Raw genomic sequence first — 26,822 nt, 5'->3', positions numbered from 1 at the left:
CTTAACTTGATTTGTTCTCCGGATTAAAGCATCGTGGTGTGTGTGTGTGTGTTGGCTGTTAAATGCCAGCGTGTAAAGAAGAAGAGGGAGAGCGCTGTGTGTTGTGGAAACCGACACACCTTAGGCAACGTCCCAACAGGCGGGAACTGTGTCAGTGTTTAAGGTCAGCTGTGTGTGGGTGAGAGCTACACATTGTTCCAGATGAGGAGGCAGCGAACTGACTCACAAAGCTGGCTAAACAGCTCAGAGTGAGCCGTCCGCTGACATGCCGGGGTCAAACGTTCAAGACGAGACATCTGCTGCTGCCCAAGTCGCGCTTGTCTGCAGAATAATTGGGAATATTTAGCTTTGAATGACATAAAACACCTTGAGTTACCGCGCCCGTGCCAGCTCTGCGTGATAGATCAAAAGTATTTGTCAATGGACCAGGTGCATTATTACAATGTCACCTGACGCGCAGCCAAAAGCCTTTCGCTCTCCTGCCAGACTGGAAATGCTGGATAGCAGGCCGGGCAGGAAGACGAAAATGAAGCCGTTTATATGCACCTCGCTTTATGAGAGAACGTCTCTTTATGAGGACTCGTGTCCCGTTTGAAACAGGAGTGATGTGCTCAAATTAAACACCTGAAAACGCCCTCGTGTAAGTTTCAGATGGTGAGCACGGCGTACTTCAAATTAACGGAGAGAAATCTGTTTTATAGCCCGGGAAGGATTACTGGGTAGCATCAAGAATTAGTCTGGCCTTGCAACAGAACATCAGAGTATAAATCGTGTGGAGATTAATAAAACGACGAGCTAAGACTTGCTTCACCTCTAAGTGGTGTTTAATTCACAATGCGGGTAAATTTCACGTTGAGTAAAGGTTGATGAGGCACTAGTCTGACTTTCTGCATGTGGATTGTGTGTGCATAAGCTTGTAGTTTTCTCCTCCCCTTCTGCTATCTACATGCGAACAATTTCAAAATCCCTTTAACTACAAGAACAAACTATTTCTGACCAGGGCATGTCTACCACTTTGTTAGAATAAGCTTATATTGACAAGGACAAATCAAAGTCGATAACATAAAGTATACCGTCTTTGTAGTGTTTTCAATTGAATGTGTGTTTTAAAAAAAAGATGGCAAATTATCACATTCTGTTTCATTTACATTTTACACAGCTTTTTTTGGAGTTGAGTTTTCTATTTTAATAGCAGCGCTCGCCTCCCTGCATGCAAATGTTCCACCGAAACCTTCCCCCTCATCGCTGTTTTTAGTGAACATCTGTGCTTGCTGTTCTCGCCCTAAACTCGCTCTGTTTTTCTCACTATAGCAAAATGATAATAGAGGTGCAGGCAGACCATTCTACACAGTGCTGTGCTTGTGCTTATTGATCACAGGTAGCAATAAATCTGAATTTCCTACAGCCTGATTGATGCTAATGCAATTTTAAAAAATAAATAAATAAATAACAACTGAATGTAGTAAGAATACAGAAAATAAAAATTGCTTGCAATAAAAGATAAGCAGGAAGACTTCATCTGCGTTTAAAGATATCATCTCCAGCTACAGAAAACAACAGCGCTCTCACCATGATAGTGATCTCTCTCTTGTAGACGTTCAGGTCCGGGACGTTGTTGACGTACATCCTCTTGAGAGCGCATCGGACGCCGCTGTGCGTACGAGCCAGGAACACCACGGAGAAGCCTCCTGGAGAAACACAACACAAGTTATCAGCTCTATGTCGGCATAGTTAAGTCATATTTTAAATAATGCATGGGGTTAACAGTTATGAGGGTTCACACAGAGGAAAAAACTTCTCACTGCTGAGCCTTGTATATAAAAAAAAGTAGCTCATGTTCCTACAAGATAACATCTGCAAAGACATTTTAAATTTGACATCCACAACACCTGTACATAGTTATTCCAATCATCCATGACAAACTAATTATTCGCTCCAACATCTTATTAAACCAATCTGCTGCTCGGTGGACACCAATGGACGACCGTCGGGATTGTCAAGTGTGAATGTGATATATTTCAAACTGACGCAGTATTTCTTAGTGCTTCGATTCATTGCAGCAAATCTTCTGCTGTGTCACTACGCTCCTGCTGCATCGTGACATCAGTCACTTTTGGCTGCAGTCGTTGGTCAGCTGCATTCAGGATTCAAAGGACACGACGGCTTCACTGTCATGTGCAGGAATTAAAGTTACCAGTGCAATGAAATTTAATTAGTTTGCTGTGTCTCTACCTCGTGTTGTGATATTTACAGAATCCATTCATCTATTCACACGTGGTGAGATAACAAATATGCAAGAACAGTGTAAATAGAGTACAGAGAAAAAGTGTATAAATTAAGCAGCAAAGGCAAGGTCTGCTCATACATACTGAGGTAGACACTACTGAAAATATGAGTGCAAAAAGGGTTGCAGTGTGGAAAAAAGTATGTGCAGTGTTTATGATGCAAAGGATAACGTGCAAAAAATATACAGTCGTCATGATGTTTGTTGGTCCTTCTGAAGACTTTAAGTGCTTAAGTTTTGGAAAATGGTAGCTAGAAATTAGTCTGACTCAGTCTCAAAGATTCCAAAGAATGGGAATACTTAAAATTATTGCCAAAAAAACATACAAATAACATGTACACCCATATGATGAGTTGTAGGAGCTGGACAAAAGCATCTGTGAGATATCATCTGGAAAAATATAGTCTGCACACAAGTACAGATGCTCTCGAGAACTTTTTAAATTACTGCTTTATGGTGACGTTTGGAGCTTAGACTAACCATGAGGTATTGATTTAGTGAAGTTTTTTGGGTGCATCCATCCCAGTGTGTGGATTCTATTTTTCTTTCAAATACACCGTGCAAACTTTCACATCGCAGCAGGGGAGCGCAATGCACAAGCAAGTGAAGGCTGCAAGATGCACCACCAGAAAGTTAGCTTTTTAATAGGTTTTGCGTCAATCATTTGATTCTACAACAAACCTGTAAAATCAAACGATTGACAGGAAACTTTACTTCTGTTTAACAATGCTCAGGAAAATGATTAAGGTGATTTTTCAACAGCGGCTAACTTTCCAGAGCAAGTAGGCTAAGCTCATCTGGCTTGCGCTGGCCTGACTCCAACTGGGTCTAATCCTGGACTAAATTAAGTGATTTGACTTATGAAATGCAACAAGAATGAGACATAAAGCTAAAGCTGCACTTGGTGAATGGATTTTTCTGGTGGTGAGATGATTTTTTAGTTTAGGTGTCAGCAGAGACAAAGCTGTTTAGCGGTAGTGCCAGTAGCTGTTGTCGCTGTCTGTCTGGGTGAATGAACACTGCGATGGGTCGGTCCCTGGTCTCATTAGAGGGGGTTCACTGCGTCACTGAGTGGTGGGCATCAAAGTCCACCGACCGGAGAGGAGAATGAAAGCTCCACAATGGCGCGCTTGTTGCTCCAAAAGTTACCTCAGGACAGCTGAAAAACAGCATGGACTTGGATGTGGACGGGAGGCCAGCTGAAGTGACCAGTCAGCACCGACGGCTTTCATTAAAGAGTCCATCAACACTTGGATTCAAACAAGTCGTGTTGCTGTGAGGACGCTGCGAGATAAAGAACCCGAGCGCGACTAATACCTGCGCGTCCCCCGTAAGGACGGTAAACAGAATAAAGCGGACCTGAGAATCGGGCAACGCAAACATAAGCAAACTGGAGCAGTGTTTGCCCGTGCGCAGTCACAACAGTGAGAGTTACTGTAGCAGACGTTATCAGATTAAATGCCTTTCTGCAGCGCAGGACGGGCAGCTAATGGGACAAAGAACAACCTGCTCTGGCAGAGCCGCAGCTGATAATAAAGCAGCATTCAACAGCGTAAATGAAAAACCGCTGCACACCTCGGACAAAGTCACCGCACACTCCGACTGTGTTCTTATTTGTGTTTTTTGTTGCCTCATTTCAACAACATCTTTGGATAAGCAGCATCAAAAGTCACCCAGATCTTAGATTAGCAATTCCGCAGCAGCTCCAATCACAAGGTAAGGCTTGGCTGCATATAAATAAATGATAAAAACAAGCACAATAAAAGAAGTTCTGCTGATGAGACAGAACAAGCAGAGCTATAAAACATTATGCTGATGCTGCTGAGATGTATAAGATACACAGATGATATCAAAAAGTCATTTGGAAAACAAACAAATACGCGGGGATTATATTGTAAGGCTTGAAAATCTCTATGCAGGAAAAAAAAAGAAAAGAATTATCAATATAAGGCGAATGATGTTTGCCGCATGTATTAGTGGAGCTATGCAGCAGCTGCCATTTCAGCAAGGAGAGAATTTCAAGTGCTGAAACCTGTTTACACCTGCTTGATGCTGCCTCATTGATTAGCCTTGGCCTGGCCTGTGTGCTAAGGTTAGCTCGATGGTCACTCCAAACTGCAACGCCCGCCTCAAATTGATTTCCTGTAACAAGACAGTTGAGTACAAAGCTGCTCAGAGACTCGGGGACGGGGGTGGGAGTGAACTTTTCGAGCAGAAAACTGAGTCATATGACACAGTCTTGTGAGGGAGACGCTTTAAAAACAGCGGGATGCAGTCGCTGGTTGAAGGGTTTCCATGAGACGAAATCATACGAGTGCGCTTTACGACCCTGCTGTTTGAGAATAAAAGCTATTTGCCATCTTGTGCGAATCCCAAGCATTTTTGTGCCGCTTTGACACAAAGACGTAGGATGCTGATGTAGTAAAAAAAAACAAAAAAAAAACACTGAACTTCGAGCTGGAATGGAGGTAAGAAGATGTGGGGGTTGTAAGGACCGGATGACAGATTTTATAAGGCAAAATCCATTTGCTTGGGCAAAGGGCCAAGAGGCTGAAAAGAGCAGGCTGTTAAAGCATGCATGGACAAGATACAAAAGAACAGCTAACCTTCGCTGAAAAATGGAACGCTGAACAAACAGTGAGAGCTTCAAATGACTAAATTAACCCCTGGTGAGTTGCTATGCAGACAGTTTTTACTTGACTGGAAGGTGCACAACTCCCACAAGCGATATCAGATAAGCAGCGCTGATTACAAGATTATTCCTGCAACTGCAGCAAACAAATAATCTGCTCATCTCTTGTCCGTGAACCATCTCCAAGGAGCTACAGCCACAAACATCTTGTTTTTGGTTACGGCAGACAACAAAACTCTGAGTCGTGAGAGTCTGGGTCAGCTCACAACAAGTGGTACATGTTGACCACCCATAATAACAGCATCAGCAGCTTTAGATACTTGTAAGGGACACACAAACTGTAGTAAAACTCATTAGGGGTATAACGGTGAATGCATTTTTACTAAATATTTTCAGTAGGGCCCTTCAGTTTGGCGTGCAAGCGCAGTACTCAATTTGAAACCCTTCCCCCTGGTAGTTTATTGCAAACGCAAACCAACCAGAACAGAAAACCCCTCCACTGAAATTTAAATTTGTCTTTTTGGGAACACTACAGTTTCGCAGTTAACTACAACGACGATAGAAAAAGGCAGGTGGATCAGACAAAAGCTGTATGCAGGAATTGTTCAACTGCGATCGAGTACGTAGCTGGTTGGATGTTGAACTCACCCAAATGTGAACGTCAGCGGTGCAAGAAAAAGCTCCTTGTAGCATTTAATTAGCCTCTTGCTAACAATTCAGACCAGGTCAAGGAGTTGACAAAGGATAAGGGTGTTTTTAAAGCAGCTGATACGTGACCAAACTCTGCTGAGAGTAATCGAGTACAGCTACAAAGTTCCCTCTGATCATGGCATCATTTGATGAACAAACACAAGCTAACAATACACAACTTATTTAATGCGTCTGGGTGGACATCTCTGAAGGTGCAGCTCAAGAAGTTAATTTTCTCAAAAGCTGCAGTTAAAGAGATTTGAGAGAATGTTTCTGTCGCGTGCAGTAATGCAACGCTGAAAGCTGCTTCTGTGTATACAAGTGAAATATATGTTATGCAGTTAATTTCTTAAATGTTGCACCTTTTTTGGATTTCTTAGTAAGTTGTAGTTTGTTACAAGTAGGTTGCAATCTGCCACAGTATGTTTAGTAAACTAGTGATTACAATAAGAAAGACAGAAAAAAGAAGTAGTGTAATGTTCTAAATGTTTTGAAAACATACCAAACTGAGATTTTTGTGCACCCCTGAAACTCGTGTAATGTGCATTAGACTTTACAGAACATCTGTACTTCATCTTACTGAATTGTTGACACACCATCTGTCAGCAGAAACTATTCCCCACTACCATAAACTACCAGACTGGACTACCAGCCAGCGTTAGGTCCCTAACATGGAGGTGACTTCTGTAAAGTTAAGAGAAGTTCGCTTCATCCGGACAGTCCTGCTCCATGTCTGTCTGCCGGCCTGCTCCGAGGCCATATGCTCCAGTATCAGGTTCTCACTAAATCACCACCCCGGGGCTTTTGTCGCCTCCCATGACTATGCCAGCCACGGAAGTGCCACGCTATTGAGTGTATTATTCTCCCAAGTGGCTCTGGATGGAATGATTTGTTTTGGAGGGGCTTTGTGCCCAGAATACAAACTTCCTGGACAAACTCCCGAACATCGCAAAAAGGTCCCTCACTGTACAGAAGACAGGCTTCTCTGATAAGAAACTCTTGTTTTTATTTCCTTTGGGTCCTTTAAAAGTATTTACTGACAAGATCCAATAAAGACGATGCTCTGAAGTCAGTTCATGCAGGCGCCTTTTCCCAGCTCCCATTTGTAAAATATATGGATTTGTTTTACTTGACAAAATCGCTTCTCAATTTTGTTTTTATCTTCTGCATTTTTTATCAAATGTCAAAACATTTAGGGAGTTATTTAGCTAAGAAATATGTGCTAGAATTGGCAAACTATTAGTACACAGACCACACCTGAAAGTCAGTCCCTATTGTTTAGGTATTTGTCACAACCACATCCTAAATATTAACTTATTTATGTAAACAAATTTAAAAGGATTTTGTGAATAAAGTATTTTTTGGAGAAAAAAACAAAGGATTCCCCAATTCCAGCCTCAGAACATTTTCTGGAATTCCTTTGCTCCTCTATTGGAGCCGAAGAATTAGTCAATTTCAAATTGATCAACAAATCGGAATGCTGCAATCAGGACATACGTCATGCAGCTCGTTTGATTCAGGGTTTAAACTGACAGTTGTACAAATTCATGCCGTCGTGCCTCCTTAAACGACAGTCACACTTTTAATTGCATCTCATGTGGTAGTACTCCATCGTGTTTTAAATCTATTACACCGTGAAAACTGAACCAATGCTTGACCTGCAGCTCGTGATTCACCGAACTGCAAATAAATCTCAATCACCATATCTAAATTAGACGTTTTGCCCTATTCTCTATGATGGTAACTGGTTAATCAAAGAGGAAAGGAGTCTAAATTATGTGATTCCAGCTTCATAAGGGTGAATTTTTATTTTTTTTCCCCCTCCTCTATGATATTAAACTCAATATTTTTGGGTAGTGGAGAAAACAAGAAACCATTCATCAACGTTTTGCACCATCCAATCAACCAATCAATTCATGGAAGAAACTATCTACAGATTAATAGACAATGGAAATAATCGTTAATTGTAGCCCTGTTCAATACGCAATTCAGATTTGATCAAATGCTACTGAGCATTATTTTCCATTTCTACAAATACAGATTAAAAAAATCCCATTTAATGACTCATTTGCTTGCTATTATCCACTCATCTCTTAATCACACTCCCTAAAACACACTGATTTCTGCCCGACAGATACCTCCGTTACAGGGTTTGCACAGAATCAAAACGTGATTTGATTAAAGTTGTACGCACTGATAATACACAGCTGGTTCAGTGCAGCTAAATGCATTGAGCGTGCCAAAGCCTCGCTGATGGGCATGTCTAACTCCTGGACTCGGTGGCATTAGTCACACCTCTCGATGACTGCATGATTGAGCCTCCCCTCCTGCTCGCCGGAGGACGTGGTCAGCTGTCAGTGGCAGTTGGGAGGAAAACCCCAAATCCATCAGGCCAAGAGCAGAGGAGGGGTTCTGACATTAAAGCCCGGTGCTGAGCGAGGGCTGTAATTACTGGAGAATTTTCCTCGGCCCCGCATCCAGCTCCGGGGACCCTGACATCACTGCAAAAGCCTTGACAAACTGGGACAGTCGCAGGCCGGCCCACATGACAGCCCTGAAAGAGGATCTCGGCAGTCTTTACGAAACAGATACTCGGCATGCCGTGCGATATGGGGAAGAAGGAAAACTTCAGAAGCGACGGAGGAGTGTCTCGGTGCGGGAGGATTAGGATGTGTAGTCGCATACAGAGAACGGAGACGTTTAGAGTTTGTGCTCGGCCGCAGATGTTCTTCCTCTGAAGCATGATGTCATCTGTGATAACAAACCGCTCTCCGGCCGACCATCTCTACGCTCATCTCTCTCCGTCGATTTCACGCAGACTCTCGCTTCTCAACCCACGGCGCTCTGCTTAAGCTGGTGTGACGTCTCAGCTCGCTATAAAGCCACAAACAAAGGAGTGTAGTGAACTTCAAAGCGCTTCCTTCAGCTGTGGATCTACTTTTAAGAGGGGAGAATGCCATTTCTTCGGGAGAGCATTGCGAGCAGGCTGAGGTATTTCCTCCTTGAGGCCCCCCATCCCCTAACATGAACCCACAACACTTCCCCTCAAAGTTTCCACAGTTGTAAAGCTTCAAGATAAGAGCGACTACCTTAAAACAACTTGTGGTCTGCGCTACTTTGAAGAAAGATATCACACCTTTGTTGTGGCTTCTCTCTTATGTGAACAATAAAACTGGAGGAGTCGTAATAATCGAGATGAGAAATCGAGTGAGAAGCAGGAGTTGTGATACTTTCACCTACAAATCTCCGATTGGCCTTCTTCCCCGACTTCCCCTCAAGTGTAATTTCATAAGAATTAAACTTGGAAAGAGATCTCCTTTTGGATAAACTCTCAAAGGAACACAAACACCAGAAAGCTATCCGCTGAACTTACAGGAATACTGCACAATGCTGAAGCAAGACTGACCCTTTGGAGGCTTGTCTTGTATTCAAGAACTTTACAAATATTTAGAAAAAAGGTTGTGATTGACTACAGCTAATTAGCACAACCCTTAGCCATTATCATTCTTCATTTGGAACCCAACATAATCGAAGAAAAAAATTTTATTGTTAAAGATATTTCTTTATTAGGTATTCTAGTTACACAATTATTCCCAATTACTGATTAAAAACAAAACAGAAAAATAGTCACTCTAGACACAAACTCCAGGTTTTGTCCATCTACTTTAAAAAGCTCATATTATGCACATTTCTAGGTTTATAATTTTATTTCTGCGATTCACTAGCATATGTTTACACGCTTTTGTGTACAAAAAAAAAAAAACACATATCCCGACAACTTTGAGAACTGAAATGTAGCTCTAGCAAAAATGGTGGACTGTAAGGAAGTTTCTCATTCTTTGAGGGCTAAACTAGCTGCTAGACAGGCATTTTTCCCCATCAAGTAGTGGCGTAGATAATTAACAAGTGGGGCAGTATTTTCCATGGCAGAGAAAAACGTCTACTTTTTCAGTTTAAAGAACATTACATGCACAAAAATGCAGCTAAATAACCGCCAAAAATGCACAATATGGACTCCAACATGTTGGAAGACAGCCCAATCTAAGCCAAAATAAAAGTTTTCAAGAATAAGCATTCGTCCAAAGAAATGACATTCAAATTTAGTTACAATGAAGCTTTAAAAGAATTGGTATCTGTTAGTTTAAAAGAACCCAAACTTAGATCAGTTCATGCTTCACAAAGTCACTTTATTTCTGGATGAGTCCAAATAAAATTGCTGAATTCTTACTGACAGACCAAACAGGTGTCATTTTTCCAACAGTAAATGTGGAAAATGAGTTTTCCATTAACACACTTCAAGGTCTCTGTCAGTTTTCCATGCTTTGCCAGCTGCTTCTGTTAATTACCAATAATGACTTTTTGATCCCGAGCGCTTTAGCAAATCCCGGGAGATTTGGTATTATACAGACTAATGTGGGAAGGACGTTTGTTCCTTGGTTCTCTGTAGCGCAGTGGCCGGCGAGCCTTACGGTAACTGTGAAACTCGAGTTACCCAGTAATGGGCTGGAAAACGAAAAAGCAGGAATATGTCTGTCACAGATGTTTTAATCTGAGCATCCAGCATCAGTTTGAAAACATCGAGCCCTTGTGACCCACTTCATACTACTGACTCGGCTTAATCTGTTTCTCTTAAGTCTGCAAAAACTTACACTAATGCAACACACAGACGCCTAAAAATAGCCGCACACTTGCTTTTTAGCGAGCAGTTGAGAGATTCTGCACTCTGGGCTTTTTCCCGACAGAACACCACACCACCTTGTCATATTTTCAGCGCCTCGTCTTGCAAACAAATACCGGAAATCCAGTTGTAAAACTTTTCAGCAAGTCAATTTTCTGCATGTTTTTGTATTAAACATATGCAAAGACAACACCTTCTCCTCATTCTCGCTCAAATTTCCCCTTCTAGCCGAGGCAGGTATGTGACGCCATAGCGAAGGAGGTAACCAAGGTCGCTGCAGGTCAGATATTTTTAAACCTGGAGAGGTGAGAGTGGCACTCGGCCAAAGCACAGAGGTGATGGTGGGATGCTGCAAGCAGACTGGACAGAAATGAATGGAAAAGGTGTACTCAGAGGGGGAGAAGCAGCTGAAAACCTCAATCTGGCAAACATCTGGAAGTGTGACTCGGTCGTAACCTGCATGCTGATCGCTTTTCAATGTCACCGGTTTTAGAGGGCGTACACGCTTTACTCAATCGAGTCCTAAAAATGGATCAAGATTGACAAAAAACACAAAACAGTGAGATATTAAAAATGGCTGCCACAAAATGATTCATGACTTTATGATTTATGAAGCTCTGCTGTGCGAAAAATCCTTGAATTAACCTTTCAGGGACGTCTCATAATTCTTCGAACATCCTCTAATCAAACTCTCAAAAGGTCTTAAGCAGGATCTCTGGATTCACTCGCAGCACTTTCCAGGTACATCTGTTTTGTATTCACTGCCACGCCGCTCGCCGTCACAAAGCAGAGGTCACTTTCAGTCGAGTTTTGAGCGTGAAAATATAGGTACAGCCTCTGCCACGGCATTTATCTAACGTGATTAAAGACTGTGAAGCTGTTCGTCCGGAGGTCACAGGGCAGGACACAGTGCTTATTTATTAGAGAGCTTTGCAGATTTAATCAAGTTTTATGGCAATCTGCACCCCCCTGGATAATGTGTTGTGTCCAATATTTCATACCCTTCCCTGTTTGTAATTGAAAAAGGGTGGATCCTGCTGGAAGCAAAATAAATACTCATTATATTCTGGCACCGATACCAAAATTACACTTTCATTATCAATATTTTTACTACAAAAGCAGTCACTAAAACCGTTAAGCTCGAGTAAATTCCATGAAAATCCTGTCATTATTTTTTACAAATTTAGTGCTTGATAAAACATTAGGAGTCAAGGTCAGCCACCAGAACTATTCAGGACTCTTCATCTGCTATCTGGCTGGTAAGTGTTGCAGCACAGGAAATCAAAAAGAGGACAGCAAACTCTCTGAATCATTCTTTGGTCTCGGTGCTGTCAGAGCGATAAAAAAAAAAAAGCCAGTGTCAGTCCAACACATCCATCAAAGCTCACCGGTGACCTCTGAGCTTCAAAACTCACAGAATAAACCTGGATTATGAGGAGCAGGAGAGAGATTAAATGGCGAAGCAGCAGCAAAGGAAGGATTTATTAGAAAACAAAAAAAATCTAAAAGAAGAACTTGAGTCTTTTTAGGATATGGGATAGGTGACAGTGCTGCTTCGTTTAAACAAGGTGCACGCGATGTTTGCCAAGTTCGGACTCTCCATCGAGTCGTGTTTCATGCATGAGGTCAGAGTTTTCTTGCTAAAACATGGCGAACGAACTGCGAGTGCGTTCCAGGAATAAGTTCTTTTTCTTGTGTTACTGCTGTTTCCAAAACAATCGTGCTATTTTAGAGAGCTGAGGGACGCAGCTTTTAATCTGTAGACAGAAAAACACACAAATAGAATGAGAAATACTGTATTGCTTACCGTGCCTCCCATTAAAAGTCCTAGATATGTAAGAAGATAAACATAAGTATACAAATACGTCCGAAAAACTTAAACATAAGTCGAAACAGTAAATGTAAAATGTGCTTTTCTTAGTACGATATACATTTTTTACTTCTACTTTTTAACTTATGTTTGAATTTTCAGCACTAATTTTTCAACTCACCTTCATCTAATCAAATTTCTAAGATTTGAATGGGAGCAACTGTAACATAAGTATTTCTGATTCTGCACACTTTAGATCAGTATTACTATTGTATTTTCATTGATATTTCAGTTCGCAATAGATGTGTAATTGGATGCAAATTGGATGAGAAAAGTGTTTTGTGGTTTTGGAACTTAAGCAAAGACTTTCTGTGAAGTTTTTGGACTAATATTGCTGCTAAAATCTGAAGAAAAAAAAAAGCCTTCACTTCACTCACTGCTTGTGCGTGTCTGTCTATTAATGCGACTGTACGCAGTTCAGATTTAAATGTCGCTGCAGAGATTCCTCGGTCCATGAGATTACCAGAGAAGTGACTAAAGTGGCTCATTCAGACATGAAGCAGACGCGCTAAGATGCAGAGATTAATGGAGAAGGAGTGCTCGTCTGAGAGGGGGCTTTGGAGTTACTGCCTGTCAGCTTTGTTTTAACCACCACAAATCTGACTGACCCATCTTCCCCATAACACACACCTCAGTGGCTTGGTTTGCGCAGTAACCCTTGCCTGGCTAGTGAGAACTGCAAACTGGTTTTCCCTTAGCAAAAACCGACAGCCTGAACTTAAAATCCACTTCCCTTGTTCGGTTTTCACTCTTGCACTTGACTGCAATCGATCTAATTTCAATCCCCGGCTCAGGTGAGCGGCGAAAAGCACTTTAAAAGAAGACAGACGTGAGTGTTTCTGAGAAGCAGTTCCATAAAAGGCGATATGAGGAGGTGCGGCGATGACTCTATGTGTTTTTTTTCATACAGGGCTTACTGGGCTGGAAGCTTCTGGCAGGCAGCTCTCATTTGTCTTACCTCAACAGCAGTGTTTACAACTGAACCGGCAGACACAAGTGAGTGTGCTTTAGAGGGTTTATGAGGATACTGGGAAAGACGGAGAGGTGATGCTGGATGGAAAAGGTATACATGAGGGCAAAAACATGACAACGACAGGGGCGGCTGAGAGAAAAACAAGTTCAATGTCATCATAAAATAGAAAGAAAAACATTTTTGAATCTGATTATTTGTCTTTTGAGTATCTTTCCAAGATGCAATGTACGTTCTGACATTAAACATACCACACTTTGGGAAATCATCTCTGTGTTTCTTATCTTCCCTTGGTGTCATCACAACAACTTGAAAACTGTTGGGACATGGTTTGGGTTACTGCCACGCTCGCAGTTGTAATTTTGTCAATAAGAGGCTGCAATTAAGCGAATGCCAGGATGGGCGGGCGTCGAGTCGAGCTTAGAGTTTCAATTCTTTACCAAATGTGGTCGATTCAGACTCAACAACAAGTCTCGTTGTGTAGGTAAGTTCACAACAGTCTCCACGAAACTGTAGTTAAGCAAAAAAAAAAAAAAAGGGCCAAATGTAGCATAAAACTCATTTGTCTGCTCGGGCCACAAAAGTTGAGCTTGTGCAACATATCGTTAAAACAAATGAGCTCTTCACAAAGTTAAACCACCAAAATTGCCAAGCTTTACCTTCAAGAAACTTTAATGTCCCTGTATGATGATTAAATAAAACCCTACAACTCATCATCAAGATAACATAATAAAAGGTTTTATCCTGCCTTAAAATGGGTTAGATGTAACTCCACACCACTGCCTCCTCGAAAATAGAAATATCACAGAATTGGTTCAGGTCTGAAGTCTGAATCTGTACTTTTGAGATCGTCACTGCTACGCTGCAGTTTCAAGGGAGAAGCCAAGGTACTGAATGCTTACTTTGCTGATTATACATCTTAAAGTATGGGGGAAAAAACCTATACAGACATGCTAGCAAGGTAAAAAAAATAATAATTGTTTTATCATAGGCAATTTTAACAGAAACACTGTCTAGCTATTTGAAAGCACTTTTTCCCAAATCCCTATCTACACATTAAAGTCGTACATATATTAACATATTGTAGGTACTATACACCAATAGATTTAAGCAGAAATATAGTTTGATACTTTGCACTTACTACCTCGATTGTGTTTGTTGCAGTAATCTGTTATTATATTATTATTATATTACTCTTTTTTGTTTGCATGTTTTTTGTCACGCCTCTGTGTTTCTTTCTTATGGTGCTAATACCAAAAGCTGCTAAACTGCCTTTTGTTGCTCTATAACAATGACAATGAAGATCTATTCTAGTTTCAACAGTGAAGGACTCGTGATTCAGTGTGGATTCACACTTTGACTAGTTTGACTCACTGGGTGTAGACTTATACAAGTCTGTCATTTCTGCGTCATGTTTTCACATCTTTCTCCTCCCCTACTGCTATCTGCATGTTACCTTTTTCTGCTTCTGGAAACAACAACAACAACAACCTTTGAGCAGGTACCTGCATGCTGGTAATGACAAGATCTGGATTGTGTAATAAGACAGGTAAGCTTGGGACTTTCGCTAAGTGAAAGATTTTAACGACAATGTTCCACCAAAACAATTCCCCTTTTATTTTTTTTTACATTATTTTGCAGTGAAGCAATCACTGAATGCTGGGTTTAGCAATCACCCAAGTTTAGAAGAAAGAAAGATAAACAAGCCGGAACACCTTTTTTTTTTTTACTTAATGTTGAACAATAATGAGGCGCAGTGAGACCATTCTCCAGCACTGACACGATGCTGTGGAAACAGGTCTAACAATACAAGACTGCACTTTAACAAACACAACAGTGACAGACTTCTTGTGTGTCTCTGATCTGACTTTAAACCCAGAATAACTGTAATATGTGCTTTGTTTCCAAGCTGTTTGCAGCCATATTTCTACACTGACAGCACCAATTTAAAGCAACTTCAAAGTAAAGAATCCCACAGAAGAAGCAATAAAACTAGCATTAAACACACTTGTTGTGATTTTGTACTACCCAAAAAAGTCGTTTTTAACACAAAGACTCAAATCCCAGTCATCAAAACTGAACACTCGGAGCTACACAGCCCCTAGAGAAATGATTTCCCGTCCTTTTTTTATGTGATTATTGGTGCATATCTGTGCAATATATTCAAGATTAAAAAAGCTATTCCTCAGAATGATCTGATGGGGAGGGGGGGGCAGTCCTGCATTAGATATACATTTGTCAGATTTTGTATAGCCTCTGGCAGAGCAGAGTCATATGTTGACAGTGACTTGGTTACATGCTCAGTGCCAGCAATTAAGAATGAGGCAGTCATTCATCACTTTCTGACTCGTCATGCAGCTTACATAAGCCTGCATTCAGCTTCCAACCCCTACTTAGTTTCTTGGAGCAGGTCGGGAAACACGCTGTTTATTTTTGTCACCTGAGCAACGTGTTTACTTTGAAACCTAATATTTAAATAATATCCTCTGGGACTCATAATCCACACAGACATCAACGTGACACATTCACGAGCTGCTAGATGACAACTTCCTACGGAGCGACACTTGAGTGCTGAGGAAACAAACTTAAAGAGTCCACAAGAAGACACAATACTAAACCGGTTGCATCTGTCAGCTCTGTTACACTGGCTTACACTTGAACACTACAGTCTATTGTTCATCACAGCGAGGGACTGGTAATGCAGGGATTAGTGTATTTGCAAACAGCGCATACAATCCTGAAGTACACCCATCCTCATTCGCAGACAAATCTCTGAATCAAGTAATAAGGAGACACTGGTCACCAATTCTCATTTGTGAGCACATCCATAAAAGCTGTCCTCACTGAAGGTCACTACTACAAATTTATACGTAATACGCCATCTGTGTCACCTTATTTCTGCCATTTGTATTCACCAAATGATCTGAAATGTCTACTGTTCTTGAGCGAATGAAACACAAGTGAGCAAAACTGCTCAGAAAGCTGAATCGCTATTCTTAGCATCAATTCTCATCATTCTGGGGCTGGTGATTTTCTTTTGGTGCAGGCTAAACCCCCTTTTGTCCCTGTAGGATGAATCCTGTTTACTGATTTACTGTTCAAATCCACTAAACCGAATCCTAATGATGTGTGCGCATCAAAGACGGAGCGCTTGAAAATCCACAATTTGTCGATACACCGATCAAAGACGCAGCAGCCGCCGAAGGTTGGCCGAAGTCGAACGCTGCAGCGGTGATCCGAATCAATGTCCTTCTGTTCCGCGTCTCCATATGACCCCAGTTCACTCCCACATTTGGCTCGACGCCCTCCACGGATCGGGCGATGGTGATTTGGTAGAAAATAATTCATTTGCGGCTTCACAAAGAGAGGAGGGGTGGCCGTGCAGAGAGGCAGATACAGAAGGCCTCAATGAGCAAGCACAAAGGCAGCGATACTCATCACGGGACCAAGAGCTGCGTCGTACCAGCATTCTTTCTCGGGCGCTAGAATAAGACAACAAAGGGCCACAATGTGCCTATTCATCACCAGTACAGTATGCTAATAACGTAGATGGGATGCATTCTCACCATCCTCCCTTTGGCAGGGAGGGAGGATCAAATAGGTCATTGGAAGAAAAAAAAACAATATTATCAAAAGGAACGCTCTGACCTGCACCGCGATGACTGATGAAGTCCCGTTTAAAATCATAACCAACACTCAGTCCTGCATTTGTTTCAATCAAATTACACTGTTTTGTCTGTGTGTGTGTGTCTGCTTATCAACAAATCAATATGATTTTGGTGTCTGCAAAACGCATTTATCTAACTCGGGGCAGCACAATAATCACATTTTCAGTCACTGATTCAATTATTTGCTGCATCATGACAGTGTAATGACATCGTGTTGTTCAAGCAACAATAAAACAACAAAAAGGTGAGTCATTTAAGTCACTGGTTTAAGCAATATGTATAAATTAGCAATGTGGAACACCCATCACTGCACTGAGCATGAGTCTGACTACTGTTTTCATGAAGTTAGGTGAAAAATAGCATAAAATGTGGAGTAAAGGAGCACTGAAATAACACCTGCTGCTCAGCTGATCAACTGGTTGCAGGAGGAAAACAAATTGAGCATTGCGCTCTGAGGACGCTCCAGCTGCTAGCCGTATTAGCTTAAATTAGCTTTAAATCGACATCAAAAAAGGTGGCATTTACAGCATATTAAATTGTTTGAACCTATTTATTTTAAACTAGACTGAGTCAGAGCAAACCAGTGTGCACCTGCCAACAAAGCAGTTAGCCTGCTGTTTTCAGATTATCTGCTACTGTTGGCTGTTGCGCTGCTGTCTGCAGAGTTCAGGCTCGACTTTTTTGGCGTCAGTTTGAACTAAATGCAGCCACATGGACGACTTCTTCAACACGGCGTCAGTTAGTTTGGAGCTGAATAAATGTTAAATAAGTTAGACCAAGCAGCCTCAATTAGCTTGGGCCTCGTTAGAGTTAAAACACCGGGGTGTTCACGGGTATTCTGTTGCTCCCAAAAATAATTTATTAACCCAGGAAGGCTGCTGATGCATTAACACCGCTTCTGCTACCAACGAAAATGTGGCAAAAACTGACGAACCAACTGACTAGAAGATCTGGAGGCTACAGGCCTAAAAAAAACATGATTTCAGATGCCTTATTACAGAAAATTAGGCTGCATTAAAAATGGTTCCTACAAGTGAAACTGAGATGTCAGAAAAAAAAGAGAGAGTAGAAATGAACCCAACTTTGCCGCAACACACTGAGATATCATCCAGGGAGGAACTGCGATAGCCAATCAATTGTGTGGATAAAATCAGCACCGCGGTAATAACTTTTCTGCATTACAGCGTCTTGCCTCCTGCCAGTGCTGCTTTCTGCGTGAACCACAGAACAGTTAGATAGTTCCCCTCCAGTATCGCTGTGAAAACACCAAATGATTGAATACGGTTTTCCATCACCCTGTCGCAGAAAAATATTGTTATTAATTCCCCGATACTGACTCTGAGCATATCACTGAGCCCTAAGCTGGCTGTTTTTCCACTCAATCTGCACTGTGTCGGACCCAAAAAGGCAGCAGATATCTACGCAGTGTATTTACTTAACATTTGGCTGCAGCTTCCATTTGTTATATTCTCTCTAAGACAGCAAACACTGCTTAAGAACTTCCCCAACAAAGAGCGTATCAAGTGCACTTCACATTCCGCCATGAATCAGCTCTCACCTCATTTGCATAGATAAATGTGTTCTGCAGAATTTCTAGTAGTGCAGAAACAAAAAGGGGGAAAGCACGGCGTCCGCCCAGGTCACGAGTGGCAAAGGGCACGCTGAAAAAGCCACGTGTTTTCGCTGCGAACACAGCAGCTGTTTGCATGGAAACAGTGTTTGCGTTGCTCTTGTTTACATGATCTGTGGCTTGTCGTGGTCAGGGAGCCCCCCGCTACCAAGACTGGAAATCTCACAGAGCCCCATTATGAGCCCAGCTGTAAATGCTTCAAGATTCTGCTGACGGCAAGCAAACAGGGCATATTTGTGTAAAGTCAGCATGCTCAGAAGAAGGAGGGGGGGGGAAAAAAAGGCATTTTGCTTTACGACAGGCACGTGTCATTTAAAATGCACCAACACTCTGAGCTTGTTTTGAAGCCTTTGGTATGAAAAAGATGCAGAAAAGTCTGCAAGTGTGTGATGCTCAGAAGATGGAGGTGACCCTAATCAGATGAGACAGTGATGAATTCTAACCTTGTTGTTAACGTGCTTGTAAAACTGCAAACATAGGAAGTGAAACCACAGAGCCAAGGTCTTCCTGTTAATTATAAAGACGCAGTGACATTTCACCAAGAATTTACCAACACATGCAAACAACGGCGCTGTTTGGCTCGCACCTACAGCGGGAGGCAGGTACATGGGCCTGGTGAATAAATAACGGTGACATAAGGGCTATTATGCAAGTTAAGATGATAACACGACGTGTTCCAGAGGCGGTTATCTGGTAAATGCTCAGCGGCTGGCTCAGGAAACAGCTTAATGAAGTATTCTGTCTGCAGGTACGGTGCAGGGACAGTTTGTTTGGCTCCCTAAGCGGCAAATTTGCAAAAAAGCACGTTAAATAAATCAAACAGAGGAGCTCGAAAACATCGGCTTTGATTCCTCTGGATTACAACAGAATACAAAAACAAATCCCGGATTAAAATCCAATTTAAAAAGGTCAGTCAAATAACATGTATCCTCGGTTTCTCAGGTGCACAAAGCTATTTCTGCAGCACTACAAAGGGTTTATTGTCGGATGATTGTATTAGACCGCATCAGCAAACTGAAAAAAAAAAAAAAGAGTGTATTAAACTTTATCAAATTCATTTCTACGCATTTCCGAAGGCACCCGGCACGATAAGAGTTGGAGGAGAAAGGGTGACATGCCAACAGATGCATCCTGTTCCTACGTTCTCTTGAAGAAACCATCAGACGGAGCTCAAGAGAAACCACAGAGGCTTAAGGGGAGAGGAGGGAAATGACTGTGTTCCTCCTCAGCGAACGAACCATCCAGCAGATATGTCACCGGAAAAAAAAAAAAAAAAAACAGAGAGAGGAGTCCAATTTGACGTTTAAATAAAGATACCTGATCGTTCCAAATTCATCTGGTCCTCCTTTTCCTGCAAACTAAATCTGAGTGTTTGGCTTTAAGGGGTTCTCGTGCTTTTCATTAAACTGGCACAGCTGCTGGATCAGCGTTGAATAAGGAAGAGGGAGATGAGCCACTCAAAAACATCACATGACGCATTCAGCACTAAGACAAGTGACCCGCAGTCGGCCTGATCAAAACCTGTGCACGCTGATGAACGCAATTTGCTTTATCTGGCAAAGATTAAGAGTTGTTGTGGTTCCTGCTTCATGTGATTTTGTCCAAACTTTCTGAGGATGACGACTGGCTGCTACTACAACAGCACCGGTTTCACTTCACACATAAAGCCTGGCGTTATGGCAGAGTCAGCAGTCGATTCAGATTTCGTTTTCACTTCTAACAAACCACTCTGCGATGTGCGCTGTAATGTTTATCCACGCTGCTGCTGACTGGGCACCCGTGTTTGAGTGTCACTGAGTCATTAGAACAGAGCTGCAGAAAGTAATTGTCAACTATTAAATTTACCAGGAACTATTCTGAAGTTCAATTAACTGGTTTGAGCAATTGTTTAGGAATGAAAAGGTCTAAATTTGCTGATTCAGGCTTGTTAAACTGGTTTATTCTCTGTTTTTTTCCTCTTCTTTGACAGCAAGCTGATTACTTTTTGTCTACACATTTGAGGACGTCAACTCTGGAAAACACTCATCAGCATTTTACACTTTTTGGACATTTTACAGGCCAGACATTGAGTCAGTTAATCAAGAAAATAGTCAACAGATTGACACTGAAAATAATCATCTGTTGTGATTCTAAAAGAGAAATAGAAGTCGGGATGAAAACTGTAAATTGTTTTCTGAACCAATAATCGACAGTGTTGTCAATGAATAATTGATTAATCATGAAGGATTGGAGACATTTTCAAAATACTGGTGGAGCTGCTACCTGCAGACATTTGCTGCAGAAGCAGGTTAAATCTTTTATACATCGTTATTGAACTGCTGTCCAGAAAGCCATGAAATGTCACAGAAGTCTTTGTCATGGTGCCCGTTGTTACTTTAACTCCCACAATGCTCTCTGCCTGCCAACGTGGAACTGGCCGTGGTTTGAGCAATCGCTTCCTCAGCTCTTCAACAGCAAGACACAAATATGACAGATAACGGAATAAGGCTGTAACGATTAGTCGACAACGTCGACAATATAAATTCATTGACGCAAAACTTCATTGTCGATACGTGGCGTTATAAACGTCCTGTAAGGGCTTTGATAGTAAAACACTGCACCGGGCATGTTAACACCGTCCTTACCAACCATAGCTTTCCAGACAGTATGAGAAGTCCCAACACTACGCAAATGACTGCAACGCACCACAACAAATGCTGGGGGCAGTACTGTCACTATTTGCAGCGTCTGTGTTCTCAACCAGCGAAGAACAACTCAAGACCGATGGCGACACAAGCTGAGCAGGGTCAGAGTCGAGTCAAGACGAGGCCTTTCTTCCCAAAGTTTGGCAATACTTCAAGTTAAAGTGTCACATCAGGTGAAACGTGCAGTCTGCCACGCAGAGTTGGCGCAACACGGCAGCATAACAGTCCTGCATGAGCATCTGAAAAGAAAGCACCCTGGAGTCATGGCTCCCAGCATTCCGGATGGTAAATTAGCATTACTGTGTGTATTTTTGTTTACTTTGCGAGAAACAGGCTACGTAGTTCAGGATGACATTAATCATTTTGAGGCCATTTCATTAAAATTAACATGTTTAGTGCAATAGAACACAGAATTACAGAAGTGTACAGTTTCTCTGACAGTGCTAACAGTAACTGCAACCATTTTTAGGACCACAAAGACACAAAACAAGAAGCCTACTGCTTCGGCAAACGTAATCATTTATTAAGACGACAGCAGCACACGCTAGCATCATTAAAAATGTAGCGTGTCTCAGGCGGGTGGCTTAAACACGGTTCCAGTTAATCCCAAAGTATCTGACTTTTCCCCTAACTTAGCCTGCCTAGCCCAGGTTTTAGCTCTGTGGGTTGAAGCATCAGACTAGGCCTATATACTGTTTGGTAACTGGAAATCAGGGTGACATTTATGGGATGGGGTAAAACTTGCACTGGAGCCTGTAAAAAGAGCTGCGTCAACAGGAAGCCCAGATGGTGGGCGTGACAGAAATAATTGAAAAAATAATGGACAGATTAGTCGACTACTAAAATAATCGTTAGCAGCCCTAATGTGGAATACATTTTCTGACCTGCATGTTCTTCATCTTCTGCCTTATCAGCTCGTATATTTTTAATCAGTGAAATTATAAAAGAGACAATAAATCGATCAGCCATTAACAAGCCTACTCCAAAGTTTAAATACATACTGCTAATAAGCATGCCAGTTACTTCTCTGAGCAACAATTACAAATAATTTCAACATTTAACCCAACATTTTTACCAAGATTTTTAGCAGCCAGGCAGATATTAAAGTACAATGATGCCTCCCTAAAACTTCAGCTAAGGTCAATTCATGCTTTCTGCATCTTTGGTGGCTCACTGATGCAGTCTTATCAAAAACACACACACACCAAAAAAAAAACACATGGCATTCCCATGGTTGGTTCTAAAAGGCTGCAATTGTGTTGTTTTTTTTTTTACAGGATATAAAAGCTCATTACTGATCAGGCTGCAGCACAGAGTGAGTTATTATTCCTGCCGTGAGCCAAATGCTATAGAACAGCCGGCTGCTGGAGTTTGTTGTTGTCCCAAACACAGTGAGTGGACATAGTAAAGGGTTTTTTTTTTTGAGAATTTGGAGCCTCCTGCTGTGTTTGGGTGCCACTGATTGGACCAGCAGACACAACTTTGATTGCAACTCTCAGAAAGATTAATGAAAAAGGTGTGGAGTATCTCAAGAGCCAAAATGAGCATTTGTTTTGTCGGCAAACTTGCAGAGCATACGGTCTGCGCAACCACAAAATTTAGGCTGAAGGTGAGCGTCCACAGGGGACCAACTTGGACAGGTGATGAAATTCATGTCACACGAACCATTTGCAGAAACACAAAGCTTGAAGCATCCTGAAGCAGTCATTGGTTGGCGGTTGAAGGTCCAGTGTTGCCCAATACGCAGCACGTGGAATCAGCACGGACACCGTTAAGGACACAGTCATGACAATGTAAAGAGCTATATTTATATAAAACCATTCGAGGCTGCTAATGTTAAGTTTATTTATGTCCTAAATGCCAATGGAGAGGCTGTGGGGTGGAAACGACTCGTTGATTTACTGTAATGCTGCAGCTTGGCATTGCAGTTTCACTGTCAGTCACTGTTAAGTTCTTACTTCAGCACTGGACTTCTCTAAATTTACTTCTATTAGAGTACAAATCCTTGGTCACACTGAATTAACTTGCTTGCGCGCTGCAAAAACCACACGTTTAAGCAGCAAATAAATCTATTCTATTATTTCTAAGTAAATCTTAAAATAACAGTTTACTCAAGCAGATTTTAGACCTTTATGGAGCTCACTGTACTAGAAATGTGCTTGTACACAGATGTCAGTTCAGCAGCAGCACTTCTGCTCTTTTCCTTTTTTTTTTGTCATAGCATTCTTTCCACCTTACTGAGGAGCAATATTCTGCTTTCACATTTCCTCCACATCTGAACGCAGCAGACTCTGCGAGTGAAACGAAACGCGCCCGTGCTGTTGTATGATTAACTGTGCAGCCCTGACGCCCCACTCTTACCTTGGGACAGATTGATGAGCAAAGGTCACGATGCAACCTTGTGCCGCTGCTAGCGCTATCCGGCCACAGCCACTTCACATGATTACTTGACGACACGGACTCGTGACTGCTCGCAGGAAGGGCTGCGTTCTGCTTTTTGTTTTGTTTTTATTTGGGCGAGTTGAGATCAGGTTTACAGCCTGACATTACAGCATGTTTACAGTGTTACCTGAAGAGACACGCCTGTCACGTTTGAAGGGTTCAGTTAACGCTCAGCATTTACAGCGACTTACAAAGAATGATTATGTGTTCAGTAATCACATTAGTAAGCACGCAAAGTGTGTCTGATAAGAACAAGCAATAACGTTGCTTCATTTCTTTCAATTAAAGTTAGCTGGGAGCAGCTGCGACGTTACGTTTCCTTATAATAATTTGAAATCTTTCAGGTTTGCATTACTCAAGCTGACACTGACTAAATAAATCCACGAGTTTGAGTAGTCAAGTAGTTGATTTATGCAAAAAAATTGAGTCAAACTGCTGAAGAGGCAACTTTAAAATGTAGTGCTTGTTACAACCAAAAGCATAAAGTATTTGTAGTTTTCTTTTAGACATTTTTTAGTCACAAAAAGCCTTTAAAAAAAAATTGACCGCCTCCTACTTCCCTAGAAAGTCCAACAACCAATTAGTGGTCATATTGGCTGGGTTGGTCAATAAATCAAAGTATGTGTCCAATTAACACACTGATAAGCACCGAGCCAATTGTGAAACAAACAGCTGTTTCACAAAAACACGTCTGTTTTTTTCGCACTTCCTCATTTTCTGCCCGTGTGACGGAGGACATTTCTGAACACAACTAGTCTGTCCACATCCCATAGAGCTGGTAGTGAGCAGACAGGCACAGCTATTGCACAAGTCACTCTTTATGTCTTTATCCAGGGAGGCCTGTTGTTTCTTATTCTAATGTTGCAATCCAATTACGTGAGTACACGTTAACATAAAACTCCAGTGTCTCCAAATCAGCCACTGGAGGAACAACTTGCAAAACTTTAAAAGCAATAAAGTGACGCTTAGACTTTTTGGGAAAACCTCCATTTGTGGTTTGTTTTGGAATACTTCTTTGTGATGTTTTATATTTCAAAATGTCAATATTCACTGTGTAGTAAACTTAAGAGCGCCACCGCTCTGATGAGATACCATCAAATGTGTGACTTTTTGCACAAGGAGGTTGGCATGAATTCATGAAACCACTGACATGACGGTTAAAACACTGACACAGATGCAGATTGCATAACCTACATCCCAAACTGCAGCCTTTGCAATTCAAAGAATGACACTGTTTTGACTTGAAATCAACAAATTGGCAGCAACTAATGATTATTTTAATTGGCGACCAATCTGTTGATCATTTTTGGTCTATGAAAAGTCTGAAAATGGGGATAAATGTCCATCAGAGCTTAAGCTTGTGTCTTGTTTTGTCCACAATCCAAAAAAGTTGACAATCACAAAAGAATAAAGAAATGAGCAAATGTTCACATTTAAGGAGTTGAATCAAGGAGTGTTGACTTTTTTTTTTTTAGAGAAACTTGTTGACAACAACTCTCTAGTTCTCCTGTAAAGAGAGCAAAACCCTTTATACTCCCAAACAAACCCTCACGGGACAAAAGCAAACTGTCAAAGAACTTGATTTTCAACGGCTGGATCTTTACAATGTTGTATGTTGACACAGGAGGATTGGACCGTTGATACCCTGGAGGCCAACAAACCCCCTCAGTGGAGCAGCTGAAGCAGGATGTAAACCACAGCTGTATGGGGGGAAAAGTCTTAATTCAAGCCAGGAGTCAAGTCCCTGGTGTCCCAGTTTGAGTACCAGCACAGGATGGATGAGGAGGGCGACCCATCTCAAAAAAACACCCCTTTCTTGTGCAGATGTTTAAGGGGAAAATCTGAGCTTTTAAACCAATTACCAACCCAGCTGGAGTTCGTGCTGCCTGGAGGGTGTGTCCCCAGAAAACATCATGATGTGAGATTAATGTGGGGGAAAAAAAGGTTTAATCTACATACCTTCTGCAATCAGCTCCTCCACGGTGACTTGATACCGGCCGACCGCGAACACTTTCCCGAAGTAGCTGCTGACTCCGGAGCTGGATCCGGACCCGGACGCCCCTCCGAGTCCGCCGCTCTCGGACTTTGGCATTCTGGAAAACTTCTTCATCCTCTCGCTTCCTCCGTCAGGCCACCAAACGCGATCCCAAATCGGGTGGCGAATCGATCCACCACGCAGTCCAGTTTTAAACTCGGCTAGTGTCCGACGTCCCCTATCTACTTATCTGGGGTCTTTTCTCCTCCTGCATACTCCGCGTCGGGTTCTTCTGGAGGGACGACTCGCTGTCGGACGATACGACATTAAAAAGTTAATACACAGGCGTCATGGCGGGATGATATGATAAAACCGCGTCCCGAATTTCGTTTTGTAAAAAAAAACAAAAAACAAAAAAAAATAACTGGTTCGTTAGCTAATGTGACACATCACGCTAACTGGTTCTTGCTAGCATGCGTGGACTCAGTCAGGGCACCGACAATGAAAAAGGAAGACGAGCACAACAATGCAGCCGCCGACAACAACCTCCTCCGGGGATATGAACAGCCCAACGGTGCTCTGAAAGCAGCCCCCTCGCCGCGATGCTAGCGGGACGTTAGCTTCACACGCCGCGACTTGCTCACTTCACTCGGGCGCTGCGGCTAGTTAGCCCGCTAGCTGCTGGTGTGGCTAGCTAGCTAGCTAGCGTCAACGGTTCCTCCGCGAGACGAGCCGCCCCGAGCGCAGGCGGGCTGACACAGCCGTGATTGGAGCAGCTTATCGGAAAGCCCCCGGCGGAGTGGTTTCGTCCCGTTTGGTCGGCGTTACCTCCGGTCTCCTCGGTGTCATCTCCGCGGAGCTCCGCTAGCGTTAAACTTCTCGTGACTCCCAAACGGCAGGCTTCAAAATAAGTGGGTGGTTTGTTATTTACCCGATAATGAGAGTGACAACCTAACCTGACGAGGCCCCGCCCACTCCCTGTGTTCTGACTGGTGGAGGCAGATAAATATGGAAGTCCGGTGGTGCCTAAAGGAGCAGAACATGAATGAATGAAGTGAGGCTTGATGTAAATAAAAACAATGCAAGGTCAGGTAAAAGCATGACAAAGACGTTAGAATTTTCAGTTACAAAAATTTGACTTTTCTTAATTATTTCATCATATTGACTTGTAATATCAAAAAAAGGATCTCAGAATTTCATTATATGGTAAATGGTAAATGGTCTGCACTTCTATAGCACCTTTCTGACTTGGTGGTACTCAAAGTGCTTTGCATGTGTTTCTCATTCACACACATTGAT

General features: G+C 42.1%; 1 protein-coding gene across 3 annotated transcripts in view; it reads right to left on the bottom strand.

Annotated features, from left to right (window-relative positions):
* The window catches only part of bmp2k (BMP2 inducible kinase), a 62,241-nt gene extending 35,813 nt beyond the window's left edge, over positions 1-26,428 (bottom strand). For 2 of the 3 annotated variants that reach the window (XM_008306387.1, XM_008306389.1), the window contains exons 1-2: positions 25,508-26,343; positions 1,570-1,688 (exon numbers count right to left, since the gene is read on the bottom strand). In XM_008306387.1, the coding sequence (XP_008304609.1) occupies positions 1,570-1,688; positions 25,508-25,658 (270 nt within the window). In that variant the 5' untranslated portion in view covers positions 25,659-26,343. The other variant, XM_008306388.1, reaches the window with a different exon arrangement.
* Between the last annotated feature and the right edge of the window lie 394 nt (positions 26,429-26,822).

This window comes from Stegastes partitus, unplaced genomic scaffold (assembly GCF_000690725.1).
Source record: "Stegastes partitus isolate 25-593 unplaced genomic scaffold, Stegastes_partitus-1.0.2 Scaffold3650, whole genome shotgun sequence".
In the NCBI taxonomy this organism is placed as follows: Eukaryota; Metazoa; Chordata; class Actinopteri; family Pomacentridae; genus Stegastes; species Stegastes partitus.
This window is presented reverse-complemented; position numbering and strand designations above follow the sequence as displayed.